Source organism: Puntigrus tetrazona, chromosome 16 (assembly GCF_018831695.1).
Source record: "Puntigrus tetrazona isolate hp1 chromosome 16, ASM1883169v1, whole genome shotgun sequence".
Taxonomy (NCBI): Eukaryota; Metazoa; Chordata; class Actinopteri; order Cypriniformes; family Cyprinidae; genus Puntigrus; species Puntigrus tetrazona.
In genome coordinates this window covers 24,993,307-25,007,499 of record NC_056714.1, presented here as the reverse complement: position 1 = coordinate 25,007,499, position 14,193 = coordinate 24,993,307, and the positions used below count along the sequence as shown (strand labels likewise).

The following is a 14,193-nucleotide window of genomic DNA, read 5'->3' as shown; positions in this document are numbered from 1 at the left end:
TGTAAAATAGTAGAGATATCATTGTACTGAGACTGTAATGCTTATATTTAGAGCATCAGGGTTAGTTTACTCAAAAATAATACATCTTTTTTAAAAGACCATTAAAACAGGCTTAGTTCACAATATGATAATTAATCAGTATTCTTGGTCTAAAAAAACACTACGTCTGGTTTCTACTGGACACAAAAATCAGTCAGATGTAAAATTGCTGCATTTTTATTTTTTCCGATTATGAGTATATAAATGCAAGTCAAAATGTATATATCAAACAGTGCAAATCAGAACCCAGACAACTAAAATCCAACTTTGAGTATGAATGTAAATTTTTCACGTTCCCCCCCATGATATACTTTAAACTTCAAATCTTCAAAAACAAATTCCCCAAAACATTATTATTATTATTACTACTATCTTAGTGCCAAAATGATTACTCCATCTAAAGAAGGTGCTTAGCCAATAGAAAAAGGCATACAATTTGAAGACAAGACACACATTAGAAAAACCATAACAGGATGCACACACATATTGTCAAAAACCTGCACCCTAATAAGTCAAAAATCGATCAGTCTTTAAAACATTTGTAAGTGCATGTACATTTAACTTTATTCATAGGCTGTTTGTCCAGTTTCAAAGTTGACCTCTTTAACTAGCAGTTGGATGAATGTAAATCTTTTTCCCCCACATGTCACTGACTGGGACATGATTGTCTACCTGCTGTAGTTTGGTCCCATAGCGAGACTGAGTCATTCATACAAGTCATGATCTTCGTTTTTTATAGGTAGACACAAAAGGGTCTCAAAGAGTTTCAATTAAGTCAACAAAACATTAATATGTACATCTTTTACTTTTCAACAGCAATAACGAGTACATAACCAGCCTAGTATTCTACACTTCAGGAACTATTGTGTATCAACGGCACCTAACCATTGAACTAGTGGTCAAATGAAATTGGCTTTTTGATGCCTGATATCAACATACTTAAAGCAGAGCGTGTCATATTACGTTGAATAATTTTACACAACAATCAAAATTCACACACAAATAAAAAATAAAATTTCTTACTATCCAGAGACAAAGCTATCGGTAAAATGTGAAAACTAATAAAGAGGGGAGATAAACATTTCCTTTAATCAAGTACTAGTAATCTCAAATTGGACAAATATCGGCTGATCAGTTTGACCTGCCCTTTTTTAATCAGTCTTCCGCTACTTAGATATTAATTTTTTGTTCTTCGTTTGCATGTTTTAAAAGTCTTGTGCAAAAAAGGAGGCAGGATTCATTATGGAGGTACGCAATTTCGAGATTTTAAAAGAAAAATTTACATAAATCCTATGATTTTGAGAGTTTGCATGTAAAAAAAAGAATACACAGAAAGCACAAAACATGGCCAAACTTGGACATGGACAAAAATAGGAAATTAAAGCAATTCAATAGAAAGGCCTCTTTCCTATTAAAAAGGTATTGATGCATATGGATGTGAATATTATATCCATTCTTGAAAGCGTGACGGCTGACAAGTCTTATCCCAGGGTTTAAAGCATGATGAGAGATCCTAACATCGTTACTGTTCTGTTCTCACTGGTCCTGTTCTACGTCTTCTCCTTGCTGTTCTCCCTCATCATCATCAGTGGCCTGGAATTTATCATGGGCCCATTTAGGGCTTGTGTTATTGGTGGTGTTGGTATTTGTGGCCCTTCGGAGGATGAAACGTCCCTTTGCGCGAAGGGCATTACCGCGACCACGTCCTTGTGTGTCCATCATCTTCTTCTCAGCTTCACCATGTCTTTCACTGGGCTGCAAAGACAAAAATACACACTTTATAAGAATCTTCTAGATGCAATTATATAACATGCATAGTTGTAGGTGGGGCAATTTTTTCATTACAAACACCCAAGAGAAAGGTAAATCAGAAGATCGCAACATACTAGGAAATATTTCTTGCTCTTGGGAGGGTATTCTTGATCCCAGTCATCATTCTTTGCTGACATGTTCATCTGTGAATCACCATTACGGCTTCCATGGAAATTTCCTCGGTTCCAACTTCTGCCGCGTATTCTAAGCTGCTGAGAAACAACAAATGGCAACCTTAAGTATCATAGCAATAAACAAACCTCTTAAATATTCCATACACTCCAAACTTACAAAGCCTCCTCGTGCCCGTCCAGTTTCTGCAGGTTCTCTATACTCTCTAAACCCCTGTTGGACTTTGGAGAAGCTTTCTGCCTTGATCTCAGCATGTTCTTCATGGTAAACAAAGGAAGACGATGAAGATGAGGAAGATGACTCAGAATGCTCACGTTTCTTCTTGTTTTTCCTTAGGAATGAATCAACAGACATTATTCAGACGTTGCTCTTGTAAACAGGTCTTAAAAACTCAAATCATCTGGATCATGTCCAAGATGACTTTAATCAGGTCATTTGTTTCTCCATCAACTATAAATGAATCTTTACCTGAAGGAAATCAGGACATGTTTTTAAAACATTTGACAGCTTTTATCCAACATATTCCATAAATCCAGCTAACCAGAATGACAAAAAGGTGTGTTCACACTGACAGTGATTTAAAAGCTGAAGTTGTCTGTCCTATTGGACACAAACAGGCTTTCAAACTTGATGTTATCAGGAGGTTAAAATCATGTGAGCTCCACTCCCATTGGAAGTCGCTGCATCCTACTGTAGCTCATCTGCATAAAGTTCAGCTCAACTTTCACACTGCCAACTTCATGTCACACGATTTCTGTCACTCATGTATCCCCACATCACAAACTCTCATTGAAAGTGTCTGACTTCTTGTTGCAACAGACTGCTGGCATCTGGCCGCATCTTCAGGCCTTTTTGTAAATGTTTTAAGGTCTCTTGAGAAGCTCAAGAGGGACTTCTTGAAGCTTTCATATTGTTTGATCTTTACTTGACTCAACTATTCTTTCTTAATGTTAAGGCAAGTAAAATTTTATTTGAAACTGCAAATTGTTTATTGGTTGATCAAAATACTACATGTAGAAAAGTCATTATCACCAAGGCAGGATTTTTCAGGAGAGGTCACAAACCCAAACAAAAATACAACTGTCAGCTTATTAGTTTTGTCACCAAAATCACCAAAATGCAAAATTTCTTAATTTTTTTTTCTATAACTGAACAGCTCAGAGCAGAACCACTGTATTCATGATCACTTTCACATGTCTATACAGCAGCTTACTTCGGTTTTTTGTGGTTCTTTGAGTTTTTCTCAGTTGATATTTCCTTGCTTGAATCTGGAGATTCCCTCAATACTCGTCCTCCATACTCTTCCTCTCTGTGCTCTCTCTCCCCACTCAAGTATTTCTTTCTGCGCTCAATATCCAGCCGAAGGTCCACTGAATCACCTTTAGATTTTTTACCATCAACCTGTGATGAGGAGAAAGAGATATTTTGGCCAGATGAGGGTTAGCAGCGTTCAAGTAACTTCATGTAGCATTGCATGGGGCAGGACCAACAGAGAAAACAAAACATGGCAACAGCTGAATTAAAACAACCATGCAAATTGATGAGAGGAAGAGACCTTTTCTAATATAATTTTAAGTTCCATTTTGGCTTCTCACAGTCTTTCATACAGTATTTTTCAGAAATTGCAACAGGCCGCAAAGGTAACAATTGGATTTCCTCTTATTTACTCACCAAAATAAAAAAGACATAAAAAACAACATAATACAGGAGGCAAAATTACAGGCCCACAGCAGATATACTTTCATTGGTGCTCATGAAAGTATGTTGTTTTTACTTGGCCTAAACACCTCACTTGTTCTTTGCAGGCTTTGAAGAGGAATACTTACTATGACTTTTGTTTAGAGTCCTTTGAATGGATTTGACATGGGAACAACTGGTCACTTCCATTTCTGACCCCTGATTTCTTGCCTCTTAGGAAGGCTTGTACCCATAGTAAAAGGTTACCATCAAACGTTGAGGGGGCATTTACAACACAACAAACTGAATGCACCTCTTTTTGCATCTCACATTTGGACTTTTATGCCTCTCTCATCAGAAACAGAGTTTAGAGAGAGAAGGAAGCCTAAGAATGCTCTGGCTGGATCACTCGAGCAGCATTCTTTTCCAAAATACGTCATATTTCAAAATGTTCGGTCACCTTGAAGCTGTTTTCCATGGAGCTTTTCATCTCATCAAACAGAAGAGAGTGCCTCTTAAAAGCACTGGGAGAAACATCAATTCTCCTGTGAAAAAAAAAAAAAAAAAAAAAAAAAAAAGGTGGAGAGAAGAAAATTTTGATAAATGTTGATCCTCCATTCTTAGAGCCTTAGAAATTGTCAAAACAAATAAATTGCTAATATGTGCGTGAGAAAGCAGCCTGAGAAGTTGTACCTGTGTATTTCTGGACTCTTTCTCTGCTTCATGAATTCTTTCTCAGCAGCTCTTCTCTGGTACATGGCAAATCTGTCATTTAGGGTCAATCCAGAGGAAGGAAAATATTGAGCTGTGGGCAGACAAACAATAATTTGTATTTTTCAAATAAATTAGGAATTAATAATATTTAAACTTAAATGAGAAACTTGGCAATATACAACACACACAAAAAGATTAGTAAGTCTCAATTTTAGGCCTTGACTGCAAAAGACATCAGTTTCAGTCACCTTTAATGTGATGGACAATTGAAACTATGTGCTGGGCAAACAGCTCAGATGGACTTTTGGGTGACTGCTGAGCCTGAAGATGCTGAAGGACAGATTGAAACTCCCAATCCTTCTTATCAAGATGCAGTAAATCCAGAAGATTCCTTCTCTCATTGCTCAAAACAGACGTCCTGTCAAATACAACAATGAAATACAATTCAAATCTGATAGTCAGAAGCAGTCATATGCACAAGGTTTTTGTGAAGACGCAAGTAGAAGCAAAAGGTCATTGCCTAGATCTTGAAGGGAAACGAAAATCATTTACCTTGCAAGGTCATCACTTAAAGTATCCATCCTCACACTGAATTCACTTCCTCTTTTCACTGAAGCTCTTGGTGGGGATTCCTCGTTCATAACCACAAACATCTCTTGCTCGTGGTTCTCAGAGCTCCTCCTGGGCAGCAGTGTGGGTTTAGAAGAGGAACCTAGTGTGGTTTTCTCCTTTCGTTTTGCCGTTTTCACCGTTTCAGGTGAGGGATCCTTACACATGCCACTGAGCTGGTCTCTCTTAGAGAGAGCAGCTAGTAAATTCGCTGCTCTTTCCTTTTTATGGCAGAGCAGGAGAGCTTCCAGCTCATCATCCCATGTCATGTCCTGCATCCTTCTGATACGATTCTCGAACATTTCTCGAGCCGACACCGTGACTTTGCTTTTGCTTTTGGAGGGATCGTTTTCCATATCCCTCACCCTATCAGACATCTCCATTTCTTCATCATTGTCCTCGCCATCCTCACACAGAAGTGCCGGGACGTTTCGCAAACCCCTTTTAGTGGAGCTTATGGATAACTTGTTACCATCACCACTCTTGGCAGATTTGGATTTCCCCTCCTCTGCTGCATTGTCATGATCTACAATGCGAGACAACTCAATGCCCTTCTCAAACATTTCTCCATTTTCTTCACATAATATATCTCCATTACTTTTCCCTTTATGTGTGTTGTTGTCCCATGTAGAGGCCTGTTTTTTAAGATTTTGCTCCTCCAGAAATCTAGCCAATGAGAGAAAGAGATTTTCAGTTTTACAGCAGCTTTACACTTTACAAAAACATGCTCAGATGCATTTGCTGTCAGTTTGACATGACCAAGGACTTCTGTACCATGTCAAACTGACAGAACTATTCGTAAACTGTAATGGATTTGTTCATTTTACCGTGCACAAATGAATGGCTTCCACTTTGAAACAGGTAAACAAGTGTGTGTGCGGCTGGGAAAATGTCGTTTCATCTATTTGCAAAGTGCAAATATAAACCTTTTAGACCTTTTTAGAACATCTAAATTACAGACTGTGAGCTGACATTTGTAAACAAGGCATATCTAGCTCTTCATGTGTGTTGGTTCTTTCTTCCAACAGCTCTGTTGAGACATTTGAAGGGCAGATTGCAACCCAACTGTGCAATCATACTTTTTGTCTGGCACACACACAGGATTTATAGTGTTATTTCCACTCTTACACTGACTATAATAAAGGTAAAAAAAAGAAAATAGAAATCAAATTTCAAATGCATGTAATCCATCAAAATGATAAACATCTGTCATATAATTTTCTTGAAAGGCCTAAAACATAGTATGTACGGGGCAAAGTAATCTAGGGCTGGATAGAAATTATGATTTTTGTTTGAACAATCAGTCTCATGAATCAGCCCTATTTATTGATTAAAAAATATACAATGCATCTAGTGTAGCCCTAATCCTGGCAAATAAGGACTCTTATGGGATGACTTGTTTTATGAATGATAAAATGATTTGAATCAGTCTGAAAATGCCCTTTATGATATACAGCAATAACAGACAGACATAAAATGGAATCTGCAATAATACCCAGCCCTAGGGTAAAGAATAAAATAATATACACTATTGGTAAGATGCTGAAAATAATGAAGATTTTTTTATGCCTGTGATGGCAAAGCTGAAATTTCAGCAGCCATTATACCAGTCTTCAGCATCACATGATTTTCAATTAACAATTGCTCTTAATATTGTCAATGTTTAAATTATTATTATTTAATAATAATTTAATTATTTTTTAAAAATATTGAAAAATTATAGAAAAATATTATTTTTATTAACCTTTCACAAGATTTTTATTTAAAAAGTTCAAAATAAACAATTTATTTGAAACAGGAATCTTTTGTTGCACTGTCTTATGTCATTTGTAACAGTATTGCAACTTTTGATCAGTTTGTGTGCCACTGATAAAAATAAGAAATGTTTTCTGAGCACCAAATCAGCAAATTACAATGATTTCTGAAAAAAATGTGACACTAAAGATAGATAGTAATTATGCTAAATGTTCGACTGACATAACAGAAATAAAATATATTTTTAAATATTTTTGAATTAAATGGAAAACATTTACATTTAAAATAGCAATAATATTTTTTATCAAATAATCAAAAAAGACTTAAAGACTTTATATTATTTCAAACTTTTAGAATGTGTACAAATTGTCAAAAAAGCAACACAATTTTTCATTAAAAGAAAACAAACTTACTTCAAAAATGCAGCGGAGATAGCAATCGTATCATCTGTCTGTTGGTCAATTAAAAACCCATTAAAAATTGGTGCAAGGCTTTTCTTTAGGGGGCTGGTGTTTGAAGGTGCAGAATCAACACTCTGCCAGGTGGTGGCACCTTTATTAGGAGCATTACGACCAGGACTTGTCTGGTTGGCTGCAGAGTCCATCGGTTGCTCATTGGAGCAAACCTGCGGACTTGCCTTTTTAGGACTTGTGTCATGGTTCCTCAAAACCTGACAGTTCTCCACAGCTCGGTCTCCATCAGAGTTCCCTTTGACCATTGGAGAGCCCCCCACCTGCTCTGCCAGAGCCCCATCTCCTCCTCCTCCTCCTCCTCGGGTTTCTTCAGGCACAGAGATGTCCTCTCTTACATCTTTGAAAGTGCGTTTGGCAGACCCAGAGTTGGAGGAGGAAGAATGGTGCGACTGTGGCGATCTCCCTGAGGACGACCTGTCAGAGCGGCGGGAATGGCTGCGGGACTGAGGACTTTTTGACTGCTTCTTGGGAGAGCGTGAACGCGAGCGGCCCCTCTTGGGACTGTTGGGGTAGTACTGCTGCTGCTGTTGCTGCTGATGGTGCTGCTGCCGGAAGTTCTGCCAGTTTTTGGGTCGGTAGTTATTATATCCACCCCTTCCACCGCGCTGAAAGCGGCCACGGAAAAAGCCCTGACCTCTTCCCCGGAAGTAATATGGCCTCCGGAAGCCTCTGTGGTTGCCTCGAAACTCGCGTTGGTTCTGGTACTCCCGTGTGTGGTTCCGATCCCGGTTGTGGGATGGAGAATGGGATCTTGACCGAGAGCGAGACCTAGAGCTTGAAAACATCAAAAAAGATGAACTGAGTCAACAAAACTCTTTAGGATATAGAAAATTACACAAAAAGATATTACATATGATATTGGACAACAATAAAATAATTCAATTCCATTACAAATACAAATATGGGACCCAAAGAGGACACTATAAAAGCTACATAAAAGTGCCTACTTTTTTTTCTGAAACCTCATATGTTGATACCTCTGCATGACAACAACAGACCAAAGATTTTTACTACTAATCTTCACCTCCATTACAGATCTCAAATCAAATTTTATTCAAATGTAATTTGCTTATAATGTCAAGAAATTTGGTTATGAGACACTTCAGAACGAACAATGTTTTTTTATTGATGTCCAACTAAATGCTTTAGGCAGTCTTTCAGATTAACAGTAAATAATGACTTTGGGCCGCTTCCTCACACAAATAAACTATTTTCTCTCTTGCTCCTCCCATTTTTATAATGTTTGGAGTTAGGCCAGTGATTGCACAAAAATATTATCTTTAATTATTAATGATAAATAATATTAATAAGTGACTAAATAAATAATAATAAATACTTAGCGAATCCTTTAATAACTGATAATATTAATTTTCTAAAGCAAAAAGAACAACTAACATTGCAAAAACAATTTACAGATATTGAATAATTTCTTTTTTTACATATATTCTATAACTGTGTATTTAGCTCTTTTGACAATAATAATATAGATAGTTCATGTAACAATATTTTTCTGGATTTTTTCAGGTAGTATATGCATTTGCTGCTATGAGCTATTATGATTAGCTCTGGGTGCAAGGTCAACTTTAGCCACACGGTGGCCTTGTTGTTCTATTTATGAACGCAGCTAAAGCAAAAAGTTCTGGTCTCTCTGTAAAGCAGTCTCTTTCAGCATGTCTTAACATGTCACAAACACAGATAATCACTAAACAAAAATGAAACATCTTGCACATGCAGGTACTTTATACTGTGCATTGCACTCTGATCTATAGAATATTTGATATGCATAATTCATCAAATCTTTTTGGAAAATGAACAGACACTGAACCATTTCAGCATTATGCACACGTCAACTGTGTTAGGACATTAAAATAGCAGAAAAATTACAGCATTGTATTAAACCTGTAAGTACAGTGGAATTTTTCGTCATTTGAAAAGTGAAATGGTATTGCAAATTATCCAACCGAAGCACTCTGGAACCGATTTGCAATCCAAAAACAACTGCAAACATAATGACGTTAACAACAATCTACAGTTTCGGCTGGTTTTGTACTCACCTAATGCGTTTTTTCATTGGAATATAGAGTAAGAAGGTAGTGCACAAAGCAACATGATACTCTCACAGTGAGCAAGAGGGACTTTGCATCTCCTCTAGTGAGCGCGGATGGAAAGAGTCAGTCACATGGGTCATATGGGAAAGATTTCTACTCTCTTTCTACGAAGCAAAGAGGAGGTTCTCAGCCTGCCAGTTACAACGCAATAGCTTTGCACAGAGAGCAGACTTTAGCTGAAAGCACTTTTTCCTGTAATTACAATTAATTGAAACTGAAGTGTTTAATCTTCTAAAAGGGTACAAAAGCAACAAAAAAGTAATTCATATGACTCAAACCGAGCAGCATGTCTTCTAAAAACGGACCAAATTTAAGTCATTATAATACTGCAGCTTACATCTCACAAGATAATACAGAATGACAGAAAGCTATCATATAGAAAAAAAGTAATATCGACAACTTTTATAGATTTTTGCATCTATTTAAAGCTTGAAACATTTAACTTTAATAGCACTTCAAAAAAGCAACTAGTAAAATTATTTTATGTTCAACTGAAAAAGACATACAGATTTGAAATGACATGAGGGTGGGTAAATGGACAAACTTTGGACAATCTGTCCCTTTTATTTAATACTTTGCTTTCTCATTTATTCATAATTTGGAAATGACTGCATTTTTATCCACGTATGACCTTATGACAGTTTGACTTCATTCAAAACCATGCAGCTATGCTTCATTCTTGTTATTACATGCATGCATCGAGCTTTTTCCAGCTGCGGCTTCTCTCTGAAACTGTGGTCAGCAATGAGAGGCCAGGCTCACAAGATTTCCCTCGCAAATAAGAGACATCAGATTTTGCCCAACAGATTCCATTTGCATGAAAAATCAACATTGTACATCTCTCCGACTGGCCTCAAAGTATACTGTCAACCGCACAGGAAAAAGGATCCATGCTTATGGGAAAAAATCATGCATCCTCAAAAATATTTAAAACAAAAAACCAGAGTACCACAAATATGTATCCGTTTTTGTCTAATAGAGAGCAGCAGTTTTTTTGGCAGGGGCCATTTACATTTGAGTACCTAACGGGCTCCACTGTGTTGTAAGCACAAAACCAGCGGCCCTTTGAGAATGTGCAGGGAAGTACAATTTTAGCACGGGAAATAAGAAAGTGTGGTGAGCCTTTCCAACACTGGCAGCCCTCCCCAAATATCAGACTTTATGCAATGCTGACGAACGCATGGAGAGTAAAATCACAGTGACTGAGCAGCCCCTTTTCAACAAGTGAGGAAGCCAGAGCATAAAAGCACAGGGTGCTTTTATTTATGTACGGAGGTGTACCTTACATAACTTTGGCCTGGCAGCTGTGGCTAGACGGCCGAGACTGGCACTGGAATATTGATTTGAATTTAAAAAATGAGTCATGGAGGGGAAGCCGAGCATGAGTCACATGGTGTGCGTTTACAATGAAGTCCCATTGTGTGTTTACGAACATAGTGAGAAGTTAACAGTTTGCCAGCCCACTCGATCCTTAAGCACATCTATCAAGACCACAGTAAGCCTTATTGTGTTTAGATTTGTGCTTTGTAGTATGGTCAGAATGAGTAGCTAATGTTCATTGTTCACCAAGCACAAGATTATAAGTAAACCCAGATGGAATCTTTCTTCTAGCATTTTCTGGGTTTATTTACACAGAATGCGAGTTAATTCCATGTGGGTCTGATTGGAAAACAGCAAAAGAGACTAAATGAATCTGCATGGATGACCCAGTAGTCAGGAAAATGGGAATTATTACTGATAATTAGGGGCCAAGCACTACTAAAGCCTACTTTTTGGAACAAAAATCGTTTTCATACAGTGGGGCTACAAATTGTAAGCATGGCACCAAAATGTGTCTGAAGCTATACCTAATTACACCAAATTTTGAATACATCAAAATAATTTGATTAGCTACCTATTGGTCAAAAGTTATATGATAATTAAACATATTACTGGAGGTTTTATTACAATTTCTAGCCATTTCAATTACAATCGATTCAATTATTGCTTTTATTACTCATTGTTGCATTTGCCATGCTTAGCTCCTGATTTTGCCGTTAGAGTGCTCGGCCCTGTGATTGCTGCTTGCTTGCTATATTTTTTCATTAGTTTTTCCTCTTATATTACAACACATCCCTTCTTTCCTATTCATTCTTTTACATATTTAAATCCACAAAACGTCTCTGAACTTGATGACTGAAACTTGAAAGTACAAAATCTGACTCAGATAATCGAAAACAACTCTTTCGTTCAACATCTGCACACACCTGCTTTGTACCCTGGAGTAATGGTTTTTAATAAGCATACTAGACACTTACCAATATCTGCGTTTCCTGGATCTAGATCTAGAGCTGCTTTGTGATCTGGATCGGGAGCGGGAATCAGAATGGGATCTGGATCTGGAGGCCGATCGAGACCTGGACCTGGACTCTGATTTCTGCGTCTTTGACATTGTTGCTTGTGGCCTGTAACAAAGCGAAAAGGTTATGATCATAGAAAAAAAAGTTTTATGAGCTGTAACTATGTTTGTTTTATATATATTTTTAAAAATCAATTAAAGTTTCAGCAAAAAGTCAGTTTATAGTGTTACAAGGGCTTGCTTTACTTAAAATGCATGTATATCACCACTCATCCATCTACATTGAGATGTTTTTTCTCCGGGACATTAAGATAGCTTGGCTTTGGCAATATTAAAATTTCCATATCTTTAAATCAGCATTTTGTCAGACGACAACTTAGAAAAATAAGCTCTAAAGGTTTGTTTAAAAGCACATCTGGAATTAATTATGAAATAAGAAGCAAATGTCAGTCTACAAGGTTGTTCAAGTTTATGTGAGAGATCAACAGACAGTCATCAACAGACAGTCTGTCATTATTCTTAAACTTTTTTTGTTAGTTTATTTTGTGATAAGTCTGCTGCAGATGCGAGAGACGTGAAAGTAGCACCAGTTTCAAATACCAATGCAAGTCAGTGCAAAAGACAGGTTAAAAAATATTTCCAAAACACATTTATTTTCTCTATAAAGGTATTCATTTTTAATGGTAGCTTGTAAACCTTTGTGACAGACCTACTGTGAAATAAAGTTGTTAATAAATGTAAATCTCCTTTAGCATCAGCCCACAAAGCAATAGGAATAACAAAACAGTCTCATTGACAGGAAAAACATTTCCAAAACCAAGGCCACTGAAAAAGGTGAAGGTACTGGTAAACTCTATTAGTAAGTATCAAAGTGCTGAATGTCATGATTGGCCAACTGAAAATGAGCAATTTTAGAGAAGCGTGCTATGTCTGTACCAAAGCGAATGGCAAAAACTATGACCAGGAAATACACTACGTCTAATTTAAGAATGGGACGACTTGACTTGTAATCTTTCCTAATGCGATAAGAAATACACACTTCATGCACATTTCAGCTTCAATTAATCTGACTTTCTTTAAGCTGCAAAGACTTAAATACACGCTGCATGTTTTGAGTCTACTGACAAGGACGAATATGAGGAAAAGTTACAGGTTTGGCAGGACAGATGTAAAGTGACGCCACATTAGCATGGAGGCGAGAGTGATTTACTGGCTCTTTAATGTTATCCCCAATGTATTTAAAGAGGTGTTGAAAGGTGATTCTGTCTATTGTCCATCATCTTTACCCTCCACAAATGCCCTCAACTGTTTCGCTGGCCTCACTCTTGGGTTTTTACCATAGGGAACACTGGTGATCAAAGAGAGACGGCACTGTGGCTCAAAATAAACTTGCACCAGAGATAAAGAGAGAGCTTTGAGTTCACTGCGATGGCTGCAAATATTCATATTATAAGCTGCACCTCGACTGCTTGTCATCATACTTGTTAAAAGACAGTACTATTAATTAAAGTTACTAAACATAGATTCTAATCCAGTCTGAATTTGTTTGCTATCTTTGCACTCATTACTAAGTGCGACACAGTCAAGCTATTTGTTTACTTTATCTGGACAGAAAGCGACTGGTGACGCATCGCAAACAATTAACTGTCACTTAACTGATCCATTAGTACTGCTGACATAAGGATCTCAAATAGATGCACAGAAATAGACCCTTAAGGCCCGTTCACACCAAGAACGATAACTATATCAGTATCCACACCAACAGATGATAACCTTCTGATTATTCTAAGTGCACGATGCTTTCTGGTTCTTTCAATGCTTAAGTACTCAGAATCCAGTCGGCTTTTAATTGGCTGTCAATATTTTTATCATTCAGTAGCTGGAATAAATGCTTTGAAAGCGACTCCAACTATATATTATGTGTGTCATTATTGTAATAATTGTTGTGTGGACTCCTCTTAACTTATTCTAACTTATATTATCTTTAGTTATCATATCATAGGTGTTATTCTTGGAGTAAATTGAATTTTTTTTTGACATCCTAGACTTTCTCTTGGCTTTTCTTGTGAAAAACAAGCCTCACGATTCACATGATTGCCATTTTTTGGTAATCCTACATATGACGTGCAATTCACTTTGGCACTCCAGAAAAGTTATTGGGGAGGTTTTTCTCTTTAAGACTCATCAAAAGTAGCTTTGCACACAGGAAATTGCAGACTGAATGCTTAAGCTACAATTCATTGTGGTATTTTTGTGTATAGCATGCTAGTCTGAGTAGATCCGTGCTGCTGTTTTAGTAAACACCAACTGAAATTAACCTAAAGCCTCTTTTTTTATTCCTTTTGACTGCTTGTTGGTTTTGGCCAGCAGTCCGTAATTTCCTGCAGCCTCCAGACATCCAGACGTTTGGCTTACTGTGCAAAGTTTCTAAGCTACTTTACTTCTACTGTATATTGAAGAACTATGGGAACAGTAAATAAATGTCACAAGTATTCATATAGTATGTGAACTAATACACTTGGTGTTCAACAACCCA

General features: G+C 37.1%; 1 protein-coding gene across 4 annotated transcripts in view; it reads right to left on the bottom strand.

Annotated features, from left to right (window-relative positions):
* Positions 1 to 200: 200 nt before the first annotated feature.
* Positions 201 to 14,193, bottom strand: part of thrap3a (thyroid hormone receptor associated protein 3a) — a 39,114-nt gene continuing 25,121 nt past the window's right edge. For 2 of the 4 annotated variants that reach the window (XM_043260432.1, XM_043260431.1), the window contains exons 2-11: positions 11,617 to 11,763; positions 7,152 to 7,985; positions 4,927 to 5,649; positions 4,623 to 4,792; positions 4,354 to 4,465; positions 4,121 to 4,205; positions 3,197 to 3,384; positions 2,143 to 2,314; positions 1,926 to 2,063; positions 201 to 1,794 (exon numbers count right to left, since the gene is read on the bottom strand). In XM_043260432.1, the coding sequence (XP_043116367.1) occupies positions 1,576 to 1,794; positions 1,926 to 2,063; positions 2,143 to 2,314; positions 3,197 to 3,384; positions 4,121 to 4,205; positions 4,354 to 4,465; positions 4,623 to 4,792; positions 4,927 to 5,649; positions 7,152 to 7,985; positions 11,617 to 11,750 (2,775 nt within the window). In that variant the 5' untranslated portion in view covers positions 11,751 to 11,763 and the 3' untranslated portion in view covers positions 201 to 1,575. Of the gene's footprint in view, positions 1,795 to 1,925; positions 2,064 to 2,142; positions 2,315 to 3,196; positions 3,385 to 4,120; positions 4,206 to 4,353; positions 4,466 to 4,622; positions 4,793 to 4,926; positions 5,650 to 7,151; positions 7,986 to 9,265; positions 9,403 to 11,616; positions 11,764 to 14,193 lie in introns of those variants that run through there. The other 2 variants (XM_043260433.1, XM_043260434.1) reach the window with 2 other exon arrangements.